Source organism: Haliotis rufescens, unplaced genomic scaffold (assembly GCF_023055435.1).
Source record: "Haliotis rufescens isolate VD_foot unplaced genomic scaffold, xgHalRufe1.0.p SCAF_2, whole genome shotgun sequence".
Taxonomy (NCBI): domain Eukaryota; kingdom Metazoa; phylum Mollusca; class Gastropoda; order Lepetellida; family Haliotidae; genus Haliotis; species Haliotis rufescens.
Window position 1 is genome coordinate 40,968,636 of NW_025963890.1, and position 20,366 is coordinate 40,989,001.

General features: G+C 40.5%; 1 protein-coding gene across 3 annotated transcripts in view; it reads left to right on the plus strand.

Moving 5' to 3' along the window:
- The window catches only part of LOC124127517 (BTB/POZ domain-containing protein KCTD7-like), a 47,543-nt gene extending 30,898 nt beyond the window's left edge, over window positions 1–16,645 (plus strand). The window contains exons 1-3 of one of the 3 annotated variants that reach the window (XM_048399982.1): window positions 12,322–12,396; window positions 12,661–12,751; window positions 15,900–16,645. In XM_048399982.1, the coding sequence (XP_048255939.1) occupies window positions 12,746–12,751; window positions 15,900–16,208 (315 nt within the window). In that variant the 5' untranslated portion in view covers window positions 12,322–12,396; window positions 12,661–12,745 and the 3' untranslated portion in view covers window positions 16,209–16,645. Of the gene's footprint in view, window positions 1–7,976; window positions 7,983–12,321; window positions 12,397–12,660; window positions 12,752–15,899 lie in introns of those variants that run through there. The other 2 variants (XM_048399983.1, XM_048399981.1) reach the window with 2 other exon arrangements.
- The last annotated feature ends 3,721 nt before the right edge of the window (window positions 16,646–20,366 follow it).

Here is a 20,366-nt window from a genome sequence, read left to right on the forward strand (position 1 = left end):
GTTCTATATACATTGCTCTGATGTAGACTACTACAATTTCGCGTTGGAAGGTCTTTCCAAAACCTGGGGACAACGTATCTTGCAGTACTATAGAGAATTTTTTATGCTATTTCTCATATGTTGCTTGGAAGTATAGGTCTTCTATAATAGTATCCAATGAATAAATATGCGTCTTTGGCCTGTCCCGGCTCCCATATTGTGACATGAAGAGACTGAGCCTAGCCTTCCCCACACTCGTGATTGACTTTGATGTCAATCGTTCCAAGAGCTTTTAGCTGCGGACGAATATGTCCCTAGCATGTCATGATTGTTACAAGAGGACTGGGTGGTTAGGGTTTGTGACTTTGGAGATTGTGTGTGACCATGCGCCGATGGCGTGGTTTCGTTAAACTTCCTCTTGGTTTGTTGATCTCAGACTCGACTATTTTCAGGCAGCCGTATTCTGGATTTATGCTCAAAGGTATCCCTCCTCTCACACCCACTATAACATGTACCGGAATATATTTACAACATACCAATGGGCACTATTGGTAACGTCCGCCATTAACGTAACATCCTAGGAGTTTGCTAAAGATCAAGTTTTCATGGCAAAAACATATTATCCAACAAATAAAGATTGGGTAACCTCTGTAGTACCTTAATTTCACGATGAAAGGACAGAGGCATGCAGTCATGGGTTTATTGAAACAGAATCGTTGCACGTCGTTATATTAGGATTGCAACAACTGGATACTCTTATGTCCCCTCAGCGACAAAGACGACCGAAGAATTAGGCAGATGCATAGGAATGCTTAAAACTGGGGCAACACGTTACGTTGCAAAATGTCTTTGGTGTCAGCCAACGTGTTATTAGCAGTGTATGTTATCGATACCAGACGTTTGAAGACGGTTTCTCCTGATTGCAGCAAAATGTCATCACTTCGTGACTACTGCCACCACACTCAGAAATGACCTGCAGACCGCCGGTGGCGTTAACTACTCAGTGCGTAATCGCCTCCGTGAGGCTGGTCTCGGAAGGCATGCATTCGCAGGCAGGTACGTTTGGATTAGGCTGATGGTCTATATCACGTCAATTGGACAGACCAGGACTGGACTTCATTACGTTTCACTGATGAATCGAGAAATATTTCAGAATTCAAACGTAGCCGAACACAGAAACTCGGCAATGCCCTTACTGAAGAGTGGTGCATTCTTCCCTTGGCAACCATCAAGACACTTAATTGGAGCATGAGACGGCGGTGCAAGGCTGTGATCGCATCATGTATTTAATACTGAAGGTGTTTTGTACAATGAAGTTGTTTTTTTAGTTTCTTTTTTGGTCAGATACTTTCGAGTACTTGACCAGTGATCTGATTGATTATTGATAACATGGTGTTTGTTGGCATTGTGTGGCACATGACAAAGGATTTTTGTTCATTAAATATGTCTTCAAATATTTTCTTTGGCTTTTTCAATAGATGCACACACTTTTTACGTATTACGTATTGAAGTGGAGATACCCAGTAAACAGATTGTCCGTTGCTAGGGACGTCAACGACGAATCAAATTGTGCTATCAAACATAATACAAATACTGTTAACTGCAATTTAGCCTATGTTGCAGAGATCAATCCAAATCCCGATGACACTATATTTCCTTCTTGTTTACTCCCGCTATGCCCCAAATTCTTCTGTTTCGTAAACAGAATGTCATCTGCTAGGTAAGTCAACCACGCATCAAATTGTGCTATCAAGAGAATACCAATACTGTTAACAGTATCATTCCTACTGCCAAGACGAGTCATATGCTAATTCAAATCAGATCAGGAGTTTTCGTCGCGGGGAGAATGTAACATATTTACAGATGTTGTTTACACGTTCTGAAAGAAGATTTCTAAACGCTTCAGATAACTTATTTCACATAAACTGTAAAGAAATAAACCCATTCCGTTTTCACAACGTAGGTCTTTACGAATGCAATTTCCACACGCTCAACGATAATTAGTCTGCGTAGGTGCCTGTTCAACATCGACAATGCTCAAAGGATGCGTAGTGTTGGAACATTAGTGAAATAAAGTTCGATATAATTGCTCGTGTTGAAATATTTAACGGGTTTGCACAATGTAAGTATATTTATGAATGTTCAACACTGACAATGCTCTAAGCACGGGTCGAGTTGGAATATTGGTGATTTGAATATCGGTTTAATTGCTTGTGATGAAATATTCAACCTTCATCTACTGCCTAAACGATGTGTTCACACGAAAATCGTTTTTTTTGGTCCAATGTAATGCTTCGTGTTCAGTACAATGTAGGCAGGACTGGTTTTCGACAGCCAGCACAAAACATTAATGTGAAATATTGATCTAAATGTGACAGAAGCGAGTCGATTTACGATATTCTGACTTTGAACGTGTTCTTAGAGAATCACCATCAAATAGTGATGATACCAGGTGTTCGCGAAAAGGTGGGTGAGCGTATTCTGCCCCACCGAAGGCACCCGCCACTAACAATGTTCAATATCCTCAATGCAACTTCAACGTTGAATATCTCAAGGTTTAGTCGGATTCAAGTAAACAAGTTTTAACCACACGCATATTCACTTAATTGCTCAAATGCCACAGGATAATGATACTGCAAGACTAGTCTGCATGTCTCTTTTTTATTAACCATTAATCACCAGTAAACATATTATTCATTACCTTGAATGTCTCTGTTTTTAGACAATGCATTCTCCGAACACATGGTGTTATCATGGGTTATCAGAATTGGTATCCACTAAAATTAATAGACATGTATTATAAGCGAATGATGAACAAAAATTGCGGATATGGTGATGTGGAGATTAGTGTGCACCTATAGAAATAGACGTCTCTTTCACACCCCTTGTATCTCCACCGCAGCAAACGTCATCAGGATCACTGGCTGTGTTGGGAATTGGCTTAAGCTGACCACTAGGGTTACATAAGGTGCAGCTTCTGAACCACCAACTAGAGTGATGTGTCTGGGAGCAGCTTCCTGCAGGGTCTTCATCATTGTCTCTGTCCTTGGTGCTGAACCTGGCTCCTCTCAGATCAGTAATGACATCGTTGATTGGATTGTTCGATGGTTTTGAAGTGTCACGGAAGTTAAGCCGGAAACCATCTGGCGTGTCGTAGATCAACTTTAGAATCAGTTTGCTCGGGGTCGAGTCACTGATGGCTTTCATCTTCTCCAAACCCAACCAGTGATCTCCCCCAGGAGTCCCGAACCCGTCTCTGTACTCCTGCCAGGTCCTGTAGAAGTCGATGTCGCCAGACACCTGCTTCTGGACAGATGTGCGTCCACCGTACTTCATTTTACAGTGGACTTGGAAAGGAGTTCCACAAGGTCTTGGTTGAATGGTATAAACTCCATCTACTGATATACCCATCTTGAATCCCTCAGAACAATCTGCGACCAACCATTACAAACAAAATATATTGATGAATCCATGTATAAAGTGCTTATTGTAAGTAAATTACACCCTCGATTAGGGGGAGCATTTTGAGGAAGTCAATGTTATCAAATACGCATTTCTTCATCTTTTTGTCAAAAGTCGAGAACGCGAGAATGCGACATTTGGACATGATGCAAAATCTCGCAATCTCGCAATCTCGACTTGTCAAATTAGGCCACAAAAACACGAAATCGCGAGAACGCGAGAATGCGACATTTCATTTTCTCGCGATCTCGCGTTCTCGTGTTCTCGCGTTTTAGACGCTGTCCGTGCGCATGCGTAATATCACAAGGTCAAGGCCCATGCGCACGTTAGTAGTCCTTTGGTCATGCTTCTTTCATGCTCTTCATTCTCCAAGTAGCATTTAGCAAACTTATGACGAGCTTGAAAATGCTATGTAATTTACATACACAAAGTCTGAGTCATCTCCCGTTGTTACAGTTTCCTATGTACTTTATAATAAAACCCTCAACATGCTCAATATAATTTAACAAAAGAAATTGTGTACATGAATGTCCAATGATAGTGAAAACATTAATGTGTCCGAAAGCTGGAAACAAAACGATTACCGTCAGTGAGTGAGTAATATTGCTTAAAGCCGCACCCGCAGTACTACAGTTACAGAAATAATCACAGGCCAGTGAGTTTCTACATGAAGCAATTTTATACACGACTAGCATATTCATGAAAGGCAAAATTCTCATAGACCAATTTGAAATACAAAATTAATTATCATATTTTCATCCGCTCCAACCTGACTACAAAACATCCCTCTTTACATTATTTTATAGTTAAAATGGATAAAATTATCATTAAACCGCCCGCCTGTTATTATAAATGAACGGACCACTGTTAAAGAAATAAACGACGAGTGGGGGTACAATACAACACTGCAGGGAGAATAAACCATGAGGGGCGAGTGTTTTATTGTACAATAAACAACAACCACGGGTCGTTTAATGATTATATAAGATATCAACATTATGTACAGCCTCTTTAAGGATGTTGATAAAATGTACGAGGTTTAAAAATATTTACCCCTATTTAAGGCGGGTATTTCCCGCATATGCTCACACAATCCTCAGGTAAATTACACGTACCTTTTCTCCCAAAACCGATTCTCATATTGTAACCGGGAATTGTGATGAAAATTACAATTTCAAACAGGCTACGGGTGTGAGTGTTTATTGCCAGAGTAGATAATGACATCCTTTAATGTACAAAACAATAACATTATAAAAACAATAGTGCATAGGTTTCTTACACATACATATTCACACCTTCATTCATTTCATATAAACATACGTCTATATTCTGTACATGAACATGAACTTAATAATCAATGATATACAAAATCATTATCTTAACCCTATAATAAACAAAAAAATCATCAAGGGCGATAACTCGATCCCGACATCACTCATAAGATACAATATAAACCTGGTCCATGTTGTAAAATACACTTAACATTATAAATACAATTACCACTTTCTTGAAACTGCTGTATTTATTCAGTAACTCACCATATATTTGGCACGATACACTATTTTCAATTCATATTTCGAGACACGACAAACATGTTAATTACCCGTACCATGTGGGTGACACTGGGATGTTTATAGTCTTCATGCAGCCATGTAATCGAAGGAAATGCCTCAACATCTATGGAGAGCAACCTGACGGTCACTTCCCTCTCACAATTAATGTCGTCACTCACTGCGTTATAATGTTACAAGATCACATTCGAATAATCAGAAATGAGGTCATGATTAATCGTATAATACACCCCGCTTCGTTCTACAATGATCTTAGCGATTAAACGCGTAGTCATCTATAGAGTAAGTGAGAGAGTTGGGTTTAACACCGCTTTTAACAGTATTCCAGTTATATCACAGCGTGTCAGCTTAATATGAGAGGAAAGCCCGAAGTGATGCAGGTCTCAGACGTTTTCCTCTTCGATGAAGCCCACGAGAACGGGTATGGTGAAACAAGAAACATAATCAGGGCGAACCGGGATTGGAACCCACAATCATAGGTTTCGGGCGTGCCCAACTGACGCAACTCTGCAGAGAATCGCGGCGCCTTAGACGACTGGGCCACCCTAACGAGGTTTGATATATTTGATGTCAGACCGCCGTCATATAGCTGGAATATTGCTGCGTGCGGCGTTAACAACAAACAAACAAACAAACAAAATCTTTCTGAAAAGTACCATCAGGTATCCATGTTGGTTATTTGACTGTTAGTTGTCAGACAATATTTGTCAAATTCAGTCAGTTCACAGGCAAGAAACGGAGCGTATTCTTGACTTTATTATGTTACCAGTCTACATATATATTACTGTATATTCAAAAGACTTGAAAATTTGCATTCTGACATTGTCAAGAGTCACGTGATTTTGAGCAGCCATTTTGAAATAAACTGCATTAATTTGCAAAGCAGAAATTTCTATGAACGTTTTGGTTCATCTCGTCGTTTTGATTTCAAAAGACACGAGCGTGAGATTATATTCAGCATCCAACATCATTCTTCCAACTTTTTCAGTTTGTAGACAGTAATAAGCAGTGTCTTAAAGATGTTTGATACAATGGTTCGTGCGCATCTCAGTTCACGCCGTTGCACGCGAGTTTACCGTGACGAATTAGCTTACAAAATAGTTACATATAACTGTATAGGCAATAAGCACAAAAACACGAGAACGCGAGATCGCGACACTTGACCAATGTCGCAATCTCGCGTTCTCGCGATCTCGTGTTTTTGTGCTAATTGCCTATACAGTTATATGTAACTATTTTCAAAAACACGAGAACGCGAGAACGCGAGATCGCGACACTTGACCAATGTCGCAATCTCGCGTTCTCGCGATCTCGTGTTTTTGTGCTAATTGCCTATACAGTTATATGTAACTATTTTCAAAAACACGAGAACGCGAGAACGCGAGATTGCGACGTTGGTCAAGTGTCGCGATCTCGCGTTCTCGTGTTTTTGTGCTAATTGCCTATACAGTTATATGTAACTATTTTCAAAAACACGAGAACGCGAGAACGCGAGATCGCGACACTTGACCAATGTCGCAATCTCGCGTTCTCGCGATCTCGTGTTTTTGTGCTAATTGCCTATACAGTTATATGTAACTATTTTCAAAAACACGAGAACGGGAGAACGCGAGATCGCGACACTTGGCCAATGTCGCAATCTCGCGTTCTCGCGATCTCGTGTTTTTGTGCTAATTGCCTTATACAGTTATATGTAACTATTTTAAAAAAACACGAGAACGCGAGAACGCGAGATTGCGACATTGGTAAAGTGTCGCGTTCTCGCGTTCTCGTGTTTTTGTACTAATTGCCTATACAGTTATATGTAACTATTTTCAAAAACACGAGAACGCGAGATTGCGACATTGGTCAAGTGTCGCGATCTCGCGTTCTCGTGTTTTTGTGCTAATTGCCTATACAGTTATATGTAACTATTTTCAAAAACACGAGAACGCGAGAACGCGAGATTGCGACATTGGTCAAGTGTCGCGATCTCGCGTTCTCGTGTTTTTGTGCTGATTGCCTATACAGTCATCTTGTGTCTCAGTCGTCTGAGTTGTCGCAATTCGTTGTGTAGAGTTGCGTCCCTTGGATGTGCCAGAAACCTACAATGGTAGGTTTCCCCCCATTTTAAAGGGGCTTTGATCTTCAGCAAGATCACTGGTCCGAGACTGGTTGTTGCCTTTGTTATTGTTTTTCCCCCGTAAGTATCCGGATGATATAGCAGATATCAAGACTAGTTCGCGACCTGTGCTGCGCCATTCGTAAGCGCATGTATCGCTTTTATTGATAGTATTTCATTGTGGGTATATTGTTTAGCCAAAATGTATAAAATTTCACGAAGGCAATTTTTGCAACGCCTAAATATTCAGTTATTTTACAAAGTGACTGAAAATCGCTTATTGTTATTACGAATTCCAAACATTTTTATGTTTTAATTTCATCACCCAGTGACTGAAAATGATAGGATTAAAAGAAAACGAAATTCAAAGTACGTTTCTATAGTTTTGGCTTCTAATTCTAGCGGGGCGGTCGGGTAGCCTTGTGGTTATTGCTGGAATAGTGCTAAAAGCGGGGTAGAATCAAACACACTCACTCACTCTAATACTATCACATTTTACACATTGAGTGTAACATACATGTATACACGCCTACAGGTACAAGAGGAACAAAAATGATTCTATCCAATGCAACAGCAAATGAATGAAAACAAAATGCAAATATCATAATTACGACCCACCGAAGTTTTATGTATACATTTGGGCAGCTTCCTTGTTCGAGGAATGTATCCGTGAATATTCACATATAGGAACAATACCCTATACGTCTGCAACTGTACAAATAAATTTATTCAACGTCACATGGCTCCGTTACATTCAACTATTTTAAAATATATACATATAGCCTTTCTTGATATTATAACCCGTGTTCGTTTCTCAACTGATCACTAAGTTTGTTTCTGATGTTTCACAAAGGTGTCAAGTCTCATCGGTCAGCTAAGATAGCACGTGTGACAATTATGTTCATGATGTCCATGGTGCTTAAAAAATATCCATGGAGTTAGAAAGCAATGAACAATCAATAAACGTATTATCGGCTAATCCTTTGAACCAAGTATGTTGTTTTAACATCGGCACTTCACGCCATGATATGAGTGTATTCCGTCTGCTTAAGTAAACCTACACATGTAAACACTTACAAATCCACTGTGCAAGATAACAGTGATTAATCAATGAACGTACTTTCTGTGGAACTTTTGATGGCGAGGAATGATCCGTTTACAAAAAAGTAAATGAACTGATCACTCCTCTTGCTGGGCTGCGACGTGAATATTACATAACATACATTTCACCTCACTTCAAACCTGGATTCAGATGAAATAATTACCCCAGCCACAAGACATGCCAAATGGGAACCGTTGTCAGGTAATCTGAGTAGTGATACCACTAACTATACCTGTAATAGGTTCATAACTGAGCTTCTAGTGAATGGCAACAAAGACACAGGCGTAGGGTTATGCCAGAAAACGTGGATGACAACAAGAGATAGCAATCGTATTATCCGCGCAATCCAAATCTGCTAGGATACCATTTGTTTTAACTATAAAAATAAACTGACGGCCAAAAGAAACGTTACCAACGATATTTCTAGGATAAAATATGACCAACACAAATTGAAGCAGCAATAAAAATTGCATTGTAGAAATTCATCATTCAGAACAGTAAAATGCGAATTTACTAATTCAACAACAAAGTCCTTGACCTCCAACAGGGACATTTCTTGACAACGGGTCATTCGTCCAGTATTCGATCAACAACATTGGTTACAACTTTAAGGTGACGACGGCCCAGACCGTTCAATACGGGATATGACCTCCATGAGCGGCAATGCCTCTTCGAATGCGGCGTCGAACTGAGTAGACAAACGTCCTCACATCGACTGCAGGTATCCGATTCCATTCCTCACGGAGGGCAACGATCAACGCTTGTCTCGTGAAGGGAGGATGTTGACGTTTCCGAAGACGACAGCCCAGCTGGTCCCAGAGATGTTCTGTGGGTGACAGATCTGGTGATCGAGCTGGCCACGGCAGGACAGTCACGTTGTTGGCGTTGAGGAAGTCTCTAGTAATACGGGCTTAATGGGGTGTGGCGTTATCTTGTTGGAACACCGTCCGTTGTTGACGCTGGATGAAAGGAAGAACCACTGGCCGTAAGATATTGTCAGTGTAGCGTTGTGCTGTCAGATTGCCTTCGATGATGACAAGTTCCGTCTTCTCGTCCCCGCAAATGCCGCCCGAGACCATCACACTTCCGCCCCCGTAAGGTTCCACCTCCTGGACACAACAAGGAGCCGTACGTTCACCACGTCGTCGATAATCTCGCGTCCGCCAATCAGGTTTGAAGAGTTGGAACCTGCTCTCGTCACTAAACAGCACTCGCCGCCATTCCCTTTGTTGCCATCGCTGAGTTTGCCTGCACCGCGTCAATCTGGCACGTCGATGTTGACAGGTCAAGGTCATGAAAGGGCGATAAACCCGGAGACCATAATGCCGTAGTCGTCTGGTCACTGTTTGTCTGCTGACCGGATGTCCTAAGCTGTTGGCAGCTGATGACGTCACAGTGAGAAATTTGTTCCTCAGATGAAGTGCCCTTAAAAAGCGGTCATCCTGCGGGGTCGTGACCTTTGGTCTGCCACTCCGTGTTCTGTCTGCGGTTCTGCCAGTCTGTCGGAGACGTGCGACCAGTCTGGTAATGGTCATCTTGGAGCGGTTCATGTTAATGGCAACCACTCTCTGTGTCGCTCCCATCTGCAGCATACCTATGGCTCTCTCCCTCTGGACAGCGGCCAGTCTTGGCATGTTCGTTGGTGTTAATCATCGCAACCATTGATAGGGAACAGATCCGTGCGTTATTTATACCCGGAAATTGCACGATAATTTGGGAAAGAATGTTTTAAAAAATTGCTGTAAAAACACCAATATTTCCCTAAGTCCGCAAAGCACGTGCAAAGAACGACAGAGAACATGAAGGCTGTATTCGTGAAATGTGTTCTTTACTGTTTTTGAACAGGTTGGCATCTTTGTTTCAAAGTGGCAAATCAGTTAATGTTGGTAACGTTTCTTTTGGCCCTCAGCTTATAACCATCTGGGGTATTTCCAAATAACGACATCCGATGGAAGCTCATCGGATGTCGTTATTTGGAAATACCCCAGATGGTTATAAGCTGAGGGCCAAAAGAAACGTTACCAACATTAACTGATTTGCCACTTTGAAACAAAGATGCCAACCTGTTCAAAAACAGTAAAGAACACATTTCACGAATACAGCCTTCATGTTCTCTGTCGTTCTTTGCACGTGCTTTGCGGACTTAGGGAAATATTGGTGTTTTTACAGCAATTTTTTAAAACATTCTTTCCCAAATTATCGTGCAAATGCCGGTCCCCCAGGATGGATATTGGGGGTACTTTTCCATTTGGATGTTAAGGCCGCAATAAATTAATAGTTACAGTTTGATTGATTTTTTAAAATCATGGGAGATGGGAGGCATTTTATTTTTTACGTTTTAATTTGTTCTTATAGACCTCCTTTAGGCATTTGTGTACAATTGCTGTCGACGGATGCGATTCACATGCATCATGTGTGTTCAGTAGGGCTACGTGTACGGAGTATTTTATCAGATAAAGAAAGTAGGAACACTCATATTAACGATACTTCTATTTCTAGGAATTTAAGGGCATTAGAATAATGTAAGACAGGATGTTTTGTTGTCAGGCGGGAGCGGATGAAAATCTATTAATTAAAGTAGCGAATATGGTATCGTATAAAACAACCAACAACAACATCAAACAATATCATTTTATCCCAATGCTACAAATTGGTCTGTGAGAATTTTATTTTAATGAATATTCTAGAATATAAATTGCCTCATTGAGAAACTCACTGGCTTGTGATTATATCTGTAACTGACAGTGTAGCCGCGAATAGCTTAAATACTGCTGATGCGGCTTTAAGCAATATTACTCACTCACTCACTGACGGTGATAGTTTTGTTTCCAGCTTTCGGACACATTAATGTTTTCACCATCATTGGACATTGGAAATTATATTTAGCATGTTGAGGGTTTTATTATAAAGTACATAGGAAACTGTAACAACGGGAGATGACTCAGACTTTGTGTATGTAAATTACATAGCATTTTCAAGCTCAAGTCATAAGTTTGCTAAATGCTACTTGGAGAATGAAGAGCATGAAAGAAGCATGACCAAAGGACTACTAACGTGCGCATGCGCTTGACCTTATGATATTACGCATGCGCACGGACAGCGTCTAAAACGCGAGAACACGAGAACGCGAGATCGCGAGAAAATGAAATGTCGCATTCTCGCGTTCTCGCGATTTCGTTATTTTGTGGCCTAATTTGACAAGTCGAGATTGCGAGATTGCGAGATTTAGCATCAAGTCCAAATGTCGCATTCTCGCGTTGTCGACTTTTGACAAAAAGTGCTATGTACCAAAAACACGAGAATGCGAGATCGCGAGAACGCGAGATTTTGGCCGAATCTCGCGTTCTCGCGATCTCGCATTCTCGTGTTTTGGGCATATTTACCTCGTTTCCAAAGGTCGAGATCGCGAGAATGCGAGATCGCGAGAATGTCCCTTACAGTATTCCATAATTAAGCAACGTGGCACATAGGTGTTTGAGAAGGTGAAAGACGAAAAACAACAAATAATTGATGTAACTTGTTTACACTAATAAACAGGCGACGATAATCATATTTTCCTGACAAAAGCGTACATGATGAATATACAGCTAGTTTGCATTTCAAGCTTTGTAGTGGAGAGTATAGTTGTATATAATGTTTATACTTGTGATTACGTATACTTCTGATTACGTATACACTTGTCTAGTGGTAGCGCGTCCAGCCGGAGAGCGGAAGGTCCGGGGTTCGATCCTCGGCTGCGTCATACAAAAAGACATTGACTTGTGATGGTTGAGTCATGTGAATAGATCTAAGCTGTGCTGGTATCATATGTATTGTGTAATAAAATACCTACATATTTTACTGTTGCTTTTAGTGTCTTTTGTCTTTGTTTGTTGTTTAACGCCGCACTCAGCAATATTCCAGAGTCTGAACCAAACGATCCAGTGATTGATGTCATGAGCATGATGAAACGTCAATGCCGTTTGTTGTGAATGTATCAAAACACTAAAACACACCCCGTCTAGTTTACTGACGAAACCTATAACATATTATCGTTGCACACTGGTGTGCAGAGATGCATTTTATCAGCCGATGGATAATGCCGAGGTCAAAGTTTTGTCCTGCTTATCAAGATCAAAATGCAGTATTGCCGGGACATAACGCCACGCCTTTCTGCATTCGTAGTTACACAGCGACTTGAGGTAGGTTGTTAACGTGCCTTCTATAATCTGTCTACCATTTATGATCTTCCATCTATAATCAAGTCCACACGAGTGTAGGACGATACGCTTGTCCAATACTAGTTCTAGAATTGGTTGTTATCCCTTTATTATCACCCTTATCATGACGTCATGCTGTTGCTAAACTGCTGCATTGTTGTTCAAAGTGTTTTTTACACAAACCACTCAAATTGATAGAAAGCAACTCACATTCTTAAATTTACCCCGCTTTTCCTTTGTTTCTAGATAGAAACCTACAAGCAATACTCGACACCCTGAACACGTGATAATTACTTACAACTGTGGACTTCACAACGCATATTTTGATGCTATGCAGGTGAGTGTACGATGTTTTCTCTTTTTCCTATTGAAACTCTATGGTTTAAGAAAAAGAGTCAACATTTTATTTTACTGCATATCGAGTGTGTGTATGAGTAGGCATTTAAGGTCACATCGGCAACATATCTGTCTGAACCCTGTGTAGATATCAGCTGTTTCCCCAATGCGATAACAATCCACGCCGAAATGTTCATGTTCTTCAAAAATGCTGTCGATAGTAAAAGGACAAGTTTACCCTTTTCTCGAAAACCTGGTGTCCTCACTGATTTGCAGTGATCCATTCATACAATCGTCACCCTATTTTTAGTTTTGCACCTAATGGAATCATTTTCGGCAGATAATCGCGCCCGAGACTGTTATTCTCTGGCGTTGGTGTGTAATATTTATTCATCTACAGTAACAGTATTGATGCCTGAGTTGTGTAAAATCTGCTCAAATCACAAATTCACTTCAAAGGTCTAATATGAAGCTTAACAGAGAAAGACAAACGAGACTCTTATTTTATGAAGGTGTCATATCCACTGTCATATGTAGCCTGATTCCCTAATGTATACTTAGTTTTTTTTCTAAATCCATTCAATATTTGTCCTCATGAGAAACAAGCCTGATATGATTTTCTGATCTTCTGGCACCCTAACAGATTTGTGTGGTAAATATGAAATGTCAACAAACTGAATGTCCTTCAACAAGTTCAAAAACATATTCCCCTAAAGAGGTTCCGATGACTGTTGTGCTTGAGTTATGTCACATTTGACCCCTTTATGTTACACATGTTATTATGTTCAAGCTAGTCCCTAGTGACATCACCACGTAATCAGAAGTGTCCATTAAATGCAGATCCTCAAATGTTTATGTTATCAGGGCTCCAGATATAGGCCGTATAGGCGCATGTACGGATAGAAATATCCACGATACTGAGTGGAATAATTTAGAAAACGTATCAGAAACGCATCACAGCATAAATGTACGGCATGGCATTCATTTCCAGACGCATTTCCCAAAATTTATATTCTGATTTCATGCAGCGAAAGTTCTTGAGCATAGTGCACACTTTTTCCAAAAGCACAGCTGTGTAAAGGGGTGCGCATTTTACATGACCACGAGTTTTGATGTTTTTCCCCTACGCAAAGACTACCGTGAGCACGTAACCGGAACAAATACCGCAAATACCTGAACGGGTCAAAACGGCCTCATGTCAGAACGCCCTAAAAGGTAAAGTCAAAACGGTTTCAACCCATCTAACATGAATACCCTGTATACAAGATTATAACATTTAATTCCATTCCGTACTCTGAGTGTACTCTTTAGTTTTGCTGCTGATATTGGGATAATAAGGAGTACGTTCCCCTGATGTTGAAAAAGTATCTGGAGCCCTTGTTCATCCCGAGGAGTGAGTGAGTGAGTTGGATTTAACGCCGCTTTTAACAGTATTCCAGTTATATCATGGCGTGTCAGCCTAATGTGGGAGGAAAGCCCGAAGTGTTGCAGTTCTCAGACCTTTACCACTTTGGTGCAACCCATATGGTGCTGACAAACCTAGAAACACAATAGGGGCGAACCGGGATTCGAACCCACAATCATAGGTTTCTGGCGTGCCCAAGGGACGCAACTCTTCACAGCAAATCGCGGCGCCTTAGACGACTGGACCACCCGTGCCCCTCTCATTCCGAGGAATATAGTAGAATGTGTGTACGTCCAACGACCTTCTGATGATCGATGAGAGTGGTTAACAAACATGTCTGGTGTTGTCATACGTCGCCTTGTGTGATGAGGCTAGCAATCAGACTTTTCTACCTATTTTATTCGATTAAGATCCTTCAATGTTTATGTTCATACCGAGAATACTAGTATAATAGAGTTCAGGTCAAAGACGTGTGTGCGTCCTACCAACTATCCATCAATACAGGTGGTTAATGAACATGACTTGTATTCATCGCCTCAGACGTTTTGTCATTGCCGCATGACTTCACAAACATAACATGTTTATAATATAATTGTGATATTGATATATCACGAGCCGTTATTTATGAAACATATCAAACAATGATGATACCAGGTGTTCACGAAAAGGCGAACGTATCCTGTCCCACCTCTGGCGCCCGTCACATTCACATGCTAAGGCAAGTCAAATGTCAAAACACGGGAACTTATAGTAAAAGTCAAAATAGGGAATTGCATCGTACATCATTTTTGTCACTGATGCGTTCAATTTTGAAATGTCCTCGACATGTTTTCCATAAAACCCTTTGAAATCTTTACTGCGGCCTTGAATGTTATAACTTTGATCCAAAAAATCCTGAGCAAGAATTGTATGACGCTCTTTAAAATATTGGTAGAAAGAGCATCTAATATCAAGTTGAAGTCATCCCTCTTGTCATACAGTCTTGTAGAGAGTGTTTTGTCACTCTGAATCTCTATGCATAGATCTAAATATTAAACAGATGAGGCGGTCTTACTGGTCTCCTTTATCTAGATCATTTGAAGGGAATTGTCTGTTTGATTGTTATTGAACGATATCAGATCATCGCTATACCTGAAGCTAAAGTCAAACTTCTTGGCCAAATTATTAATTACACTTGTCTCAAATACTTTCAGTGAATATAAAGAAAGTCCTTCCTTGATTGAATTAAGGCTTATGGATGGTCCATTTGCTGGAGCCAACAATATCTCTCTCTTTGTACGGATATTTATGACGCTTTGGGATCTAGTATAAAAGAGGAATGGACATGTCTTTAGGTTTTAGAGTCAAGTTACAAATTGATAGTAATGATGCATGGTTTGGGCAGATTTCTTCTTCAGCTAACATACTGGTCATACATGCCCATGCTTGCCGTACAAATCGACTGATTGAATTGGGTGGTCATGCTTGGTGACTTGCTTGATATGCGTGTCATCGTTCTAGCATCACCCCAACCATTTCAATAGTGCAGATTGTATTTGACCAATTGATTGAGTATTTGGATACCGTATCAACCCCATGGTTGAAAAAGAAGTTATTTTCAGATTATAAATATCAGCTTCGATGCGACCTTAAAATTAGCTGTTTCAGCCAGAGGTGGTTCTTGTGATTTGAAACCTTGATTTCCCGTGTTTGTTCGACATTCGTGGTAGAATCACATGCACATTAACAATGTGTTGTATTTCAGGATTCTAAAGTTGTAGACTTAAATGTGGGAGGACGACATCTGACAACCTCCCTGTCCACCCTCACCAAGTACCCGGACTCCATGTTGGCCGCCATGTTTAGTGGAAGGCACCCGGTAGCCAAGGACCAAGATGGCCGCTACTTCATCGATGTAGATGGGGATGTGTTTGTTCATATCCTCAACTTTCTCAGATTTGGGAAAATGCCCCCGCCCGAAAGAGCACAAGATGTTAATGAATATGCGGAGTACTTTGGAATACAGGAACTGAAGGCACCTGTCACCGAAGACTTTGAAAAGGTGCTCTACTGAGTATGGAAAATGAAGCTACCTGACTACCAAAGTCAATGGGAATATGTGAAAAGGAAACTGAAGGATCTTTATTCGACTTTCTTTTACATTCGTGTATCAAGGTCTGAGTGTCGATACATGGGGGCTGCAGAAACAGTGATCCCAGATGATAATGAGGTCATTAACATTATTGATTTTCAATTCAATAAATCTATTCTTCTCAATCTTCTTGCAGTGACCTCAAAAGACTCAATATCTTCACCGACTATTGTCTGAGGGTATGCCCGGGTTGTGGTTGTCAAGAAGCAATGCGATTCAAAATTGGCTAGATGATCCACATTGCCACATACTAAGGGGACAGATAATTTTGATCAAATTGATGTGAATCAGCCGTCGTGTGGGTTGAGAGCTCTGTTGCCTGTTGCTGTGATTTTGAAGCGCTGGGTCATTGGTCAATGTTCGTCTAATTGTTGATCAAATCTAGCAAGACCTATTATCATTATTATTTACAGATTAAAATAATAAAAAAAGGCAGCAAAGAGGGTTTGAGTGATGATGGCACAGTCGGGCCTGTTAGGCTCATCATTAGCTCATGGCCTTGCCCCCTCTACACGCAGCCCAGACAGTGAATGGGACTTCTTCCAGGAAGCGCTGCCTAGCCAAACCCACCCAGAACTTTTCGCAGAATGTGAAGACTTCCCAACACTGCAGCCTTCTGCATTACCCAGATTGTCAGAAGGGCTGTATTCCTGGTAGCAAACCTAGGTACTCTCCCGATGTCAGTCAACAGATTGGGGTGTACCAAGCCTAAGGCACTGAGAACAATGGGGCGTTGGACAACTTGGTACTTGTGATGCAACCGTGACATTTCGAAAGCGAAGTCTGCATATTTGCCATGTTTTTCCCTAATCTTGTCAATCACATAACTGTCAAAATGGACATAAAATTCAATGATATAAATGATTTCATTGGATTTATCAAAAAGGACATGATCAGGTTTGTTGGCCTGGATATGTCTGAGGTTGTATACGGGCCTATTCAAAAGGATTTTGTATTTATCATTTTCCATGACGCCCTCTACATATTCTGGGTCGTACCATGGATGGACCTCTGTGTCAAAACCACAAGCATGGCGAAGACGGTAATAAAATGATCGAGCCACCCCATCATGTCGCTTAAGATACTGTGTCTGAGCCAAAGCTGGGCATCCTCTCACAATGTGTTGGGCAGTCTCATTAAATTCATTACATAATCTACATTTCATATTCACATTTTGATGCAAAATCACACATTGACGGTTTCGAGTTGGAAGTGACTGGTCCTGAGCAGCAACAGAAAGCCTTCTGTTTCGCTTTTCAGGCCAGACGACTTCATCCAAGTGAAGGACTCTGCAGGATGGCTGATCTTCCTAACATACTGCACATAAACCCGATGCAGTGGTCGTTCAGAAAGCCTCTTCTTGAAAAAACTGAGTCTGGGTCGATTTGATATGGCACTTCGCTTAGTTGACACTCATTTCTGTACCGTCCAGCAGTACAGAACCATCAACAAAATCAACACCGACATTGAGATTATGTCCCACATGCTTGGCTCGTTTTAGACCACTGTGGACTGCCTTGTTTTCATCATGAGTCTTGACATGCTTCACAAGAGGATCATCAGACAAATACATGTGTGCAAACGTGCACAAAACAATTCTATCATGAAGAGCCTCCACATTAATCAAACCACGCCCTCCCATCATAATTGGTAAATATAAGCGATTGAGGGATTATTACTACTACTACTACTATATCTACTACTACTACTACGGGACATCTCTTTTCAATGTATATAGACTCAAACTCGAACAGGATACCAATGCAAGACAACTGTTAACAGAGCGATTTACGTTTGGCTGCTTCTCTAGGTTCTGAATTTCCTTGGGATTTCCGTGTCAGAATAGGTCCATGGTATGCCATACGTGTTGCAAGTGCCGACTAGGGTGGGTACACTGGCTGACTGTTTGCCACTTGTACCAGGGTTTTAGATGATGTTAAATAGCTGAAATATTGCTGACTGTGGTGTAAAACGAATCCGATGCCGATGCAGAAATTTTTGTCCCTTTTATATACCAGCCAGGACACAAACATTTTTAAAATTAAAATTGTTACATTTTGCTTTCTTTTTGACATATGTACAATGTAAAATAATGTATGTGTATATCGTTAATAGCTGAATTGATTAAAGCTTGGTGTATACTGGGTTTGTTTTCACTCTTAACCTGTTATGAACCCATTGTGAGAATGATGAAAAGGATTCAGAATTTAATGGTTGTCTTGGTAAAATCAAATTGTTCCTCGTGTTGATTCAATTACAGTAGAAATTTGACGGGCGTTTCCTGATCAGGACAAGAAAAAGGCCTCTTTCTTGACGTTTTGAAAAGTGTTGGTATTAATGAAAATGCATACATTTTGCAAGCATTCCAAATCATTTGGTTATATTTATATGTATGCCCAGTTTCGGAATGTTTGGAAATGTTGGTGAATTGCTTACACTTACATCAGTGTCCATACCCGCCTTTAATCCTGCAGGTGTGTTATGTCATATGTGCTAGGGGGTAGCGACACATAACCAAATTAATTACTTTTAGATGTGTACCGATGCATTTTATGTTAATTTGGACAATTTACGATTTCAAACCTTATTTCAAACGTTAGAAATGAAACATTTCCCTTAAACTTCCCGGTACAGAAATATTTAGGGAATTTTACAAATGCTTGACGCAGGTTTGGCATATATGAGATAAGATTGGCAAGAAATACCAAGAGAAATACAAGCCGAATCAATAACTTGTGTCACTTTATTTCCTTCCATGACCATGTACAGGCATCAATGCACCATCCAACCTTATGAAATACATTTGAAATATATGGCAAGTAACTAACTTGATCTCTGCATACGCTCGGTATCCCTGCATAGTCTGAAAACAAAGTCACAGCTCGTTAGGACAAGAAATGCTCACTACATTAGAGAGTGATGCTTTATTGCCAGAGGCCATAGGGAAGATAAAGCCTAAGCTTGTTTGTAACATTGTCACAGAGGACCATTTGACGAAGAAATATTACGACTCAAAAACTGTATGTTAAATGCAAGTGAACACGAACATTTAAGTGCTTACTTTTCGAACAACTCAAATACTTTCCACGAAAACATTTATGTGAACTTTTCGCTTGTACTATAACCGTCATAATTTGTTTAGGCCTTCATTTTAGTTAACCACAGTTACAAGACTTACATATAAAATGGTACACCGACTTCAATACTCAACACATGTTTGCATGTCGGTTTACGTTTAAATTTCTTGCTTCTAGTTTCATCAACATCATGCTTCTTACGCATCATTTCACTTTGTAAGGGCTAATGCATCAAGGATATGTACTGTCATTTTGGTTACCACATATTTGCACCCAGTAATATTCCAGCTGTATGGCGGCGGTCTGTAAATGATCGAGTCTGGACCACAGAATCTAGTGATTAACATCATGAACATCGATCCACGCAACTGGGATACGATGACATGCATCAACCAAGTCAGCGAGCCTGACCATCCGATCCCGTTAGTCGCCTCTTATGACAAGCATAGTTGCCTCTTACAGCAAGCATACAAGCATAGTCACCTACATATTTGTGAAACAGCGGGAAAGATTAGTGGATATATAGCACAGTCAGCCTTGTGATAAAGAAGATCCCCGTGTATGACTATGAAATTCCGAATGCTGCAATTTCATAATAGAAAATAGTAACAGCGTATATCGCCAATACCAGTTGTATATTACATCGAGAATTGTAAAAAATCAATTTTCCACCATCAGGTTACATGTAGTCAGATTTGCAATTCAATACACGTAGAGACATTAATATAGACAAACGTGTTAGATGCATTAGGTACACAACAGGCGTTACAGCGAGTACAGGCAATGATGCAGCAACACACTTTGCTTTGATTCCCTGAACAGGCATGATTACAGCAGGGCCATCTTTTTCATAGACATTCTTTGCAAAAACTTTCCCAAAGTGTAGGTCCAAAAATGTCTGATAGTCGTTGGTGCCAGTGTAGTCGGCAAACAACACTGATACATGTACACCCTTTCCGTCAACGAAAACCGTCATGAAAATAGTATCCATCCAACCGATCTT